This window comes from Ceratotherium simum, chromosome 29 (assembly GCF_057802395.1).
Source record: "Ceratotherium simum simum isolate JZ-2026a chromosome 29, ASM5780239v1, whole genome shotgun sequence".
NCBI classification, from domain to species: Eukaryota; Metazoa; Chordata; class Mammalia; order Perissodactyla; family Rhinocerotidae; genus Ceratotherium; species Ceratotherium simum.
This window is the reverse complement of record NC_141928.1, coordinates 13595172-13597490: the sequence shown is the minus strand read 5'-3', so window position 1 is coordinate 13597490 and position 2319 is coordinate 13595172. Positions and strand designations below refer to the sequence as shown.

General features: G+C 42.0%; 1 protein-coding gene across 1 annotated transcript; it reads left to right on the top strand.

Moving 5' to 3' along the window:
* On the top strand, positions 1 to 942 carry LOC101391719 (olfactory receptor 1J4-like). The gene has a single exon (XM_004423414.2). It carries the CDS (start codon positions 1 to 3, stop codon positions 940 to 942), a length of 942 nt encoding a protein of 313 aa, XP_004423471.2.
* The last annotated feature ends 1377 nt before the right edge of the window (positions 943 to 2319 follow it).

The window sequence follows — 2319 nt, the reverse complement described above, 5'->3', positions numbered from 1 at the left end:
ATGAGGAGGGAGAACCAGAGCAGCGTGTCTGAGTTCCTCCTCCTGGGGCTCCCCATCAGGCTGGAGCAGCAGGGCACGTTCTTTGCCCTGTTCCTGGGCATGTACCTGACCACAGTGCTGGGGAACCTGCTCATCATCCTGCTCATCAGGCTGGACTCGCGCCTCCACACCCCCATGTACTTCTTCCTCAGCCACTTGGCTCTCACTGACATCTCCTTTTCATCTGTCACTGTCCCTAAGATGCTGACGAACATGCAGACTCAGGATCCATCCATCCCATATGCAGAATGCATAGCACAGACATATTTTTTTATATTTTTTGCTGATCTGGACAATTTCCTTCTTACTTCAATGTCATATGATCGGTACGTGGCCATCTGTCACCCCCTCCACTACACCAGCATCATGAGAGAGGGGCTGTGTATGTTACTAGTAGCTGTATCCTGGATCCTCTCCTGTGCCAATGCCCTGTCTCACACCCTCCTCCTGTCCAACCTGTCCTTTTGTGCTGACAACACTATCCCCCACTTCTTCTGTGACCTTGGTGCCCTGCTTAAGTTCTCCTGCTCGGACACCTCCCTCAATGAGCTGGTCATTTACACAGCAGGAGGGGCAGTCATTACTCTCCCACTAATATGCATCTTGATCTCTTATGGCCGCATTGGGGCCACCATCCTGAAGGTTCCATCTACCAAGGGAGTCTGCAAAGCCTTGTCCACGTGTGGCTCCCACCTCTCTGTGGTATCTCTGTATTATGGAACAATTATTGGGCTGTATGTTTTCCCCTCATCCAACAACTCCAGCAACAAGGACATAATTGCCTCTGTGATGTACACAGTGGTCACTCCATTGCTGAACCCTTTCGTTTATAGCCTGAGGAACAGGGACGTGAACGGGGCCCTGGAGAAACTCTTCACTGGGGCAACAGTCTTGTCTAAATGACATTTGCACATCTTTATAACAGACAAATGTATTTACCTACCTCTAGATGCTAGACCCCTAATCTTGAGCCCAGGATGGAATAGCACTCAGTAAATACTTGATAACTCAAATTGCATTCTGTTACGGTTATTCTCTATTCCTAGCAATTCTTTAGTATAAATTGTGAATTCTGAGTTGATATTATTGATTATTGCTCTTGTCTATTAGATTGAGAAATTACACAGCTAATATAAATTAGGTCTTTCCTCTCATTTCCTGGGAATTTATTCGTTTTATTTTTGAATAGCTTTATTGAGGTATAGTTGACGTATAAACATTGTTTATATTTATAACTTGACATTTTGATATGTATACATTGTGAAATGATCACCATAATCAAGATAATTAATATATCGATCACCACCACATAGTTATCATTTTATTTTATTTTTGTGTGTGTGGTGAGAAGACAAGTTAACATCCACCCTTTTAGCAAATATCAAGTGTGCAATACAGTATTGTTAACTACATACATTGTTGTTAACTATATCTTGCTGTACATTGAATCTCAAAAACTTATGCATCTTGCCTAACTAAAACTTTGTACATTATTCTAGGTGAAATAAATCAGACACAGATAGACAAATACTGCATGATATGACTTATATGTGGAACCTAAAATAGTCAAATTCATGGAAGCAGAGAATAGAATGGTGGTTGCCAGGGGCTGATGTAGAGGAGGAAATGGGGTCATGTTGAGAATTAGTTCTTACGTATTGCTGGAAGATATTGGCTAACAGGGCTTCCTTGGCATAGAAAGGTTGCAGAATTGGGAATTTGTAAAGCATCTTTTCCTTTCCTCACCTGCCATTCAGTTCTTTTCTCATATCTTTTGTTGTTAGCAGTGATGGTGATGGGTCAGGAGAAGAAAATATAGAGCACCTATTATAGCTCCACGAAACTAGCTGCTGTTATGAGGTCAGCTGCTCCACTTAAGGGTTCGAGGCTTCTTCTCGATTTTGGGAACACTGATCACTCTTATAGACTACAGTGACCTTCACTCAGCAATTTGCTCTCAGTTCAGTTGTCCTTGAAGCTCTCTGACTGCATGTGTGAGTTTCAGTCAAGACACAGGCTCAGATACACTTCTGAGACTAAGGACCATGTAAGTGCAAGAGAAAAGTGTTCGGGAAAGTCAGATCTCAATTGCAAGCTGGACCTGCCAGAGTGAGTGGACCCAGGCAATAATGAACCTCAATTTCATCTTCTGTGTAAATGAAAATATTTTAAAACATCTAATATATTTTTCATTTGAAATAACAGAAATACTACATTTGGCTCAGCGTTGTAACTAAAGAAGAATGATGAATGTTAGCTTTCCCTAGCTATGCATCAGAG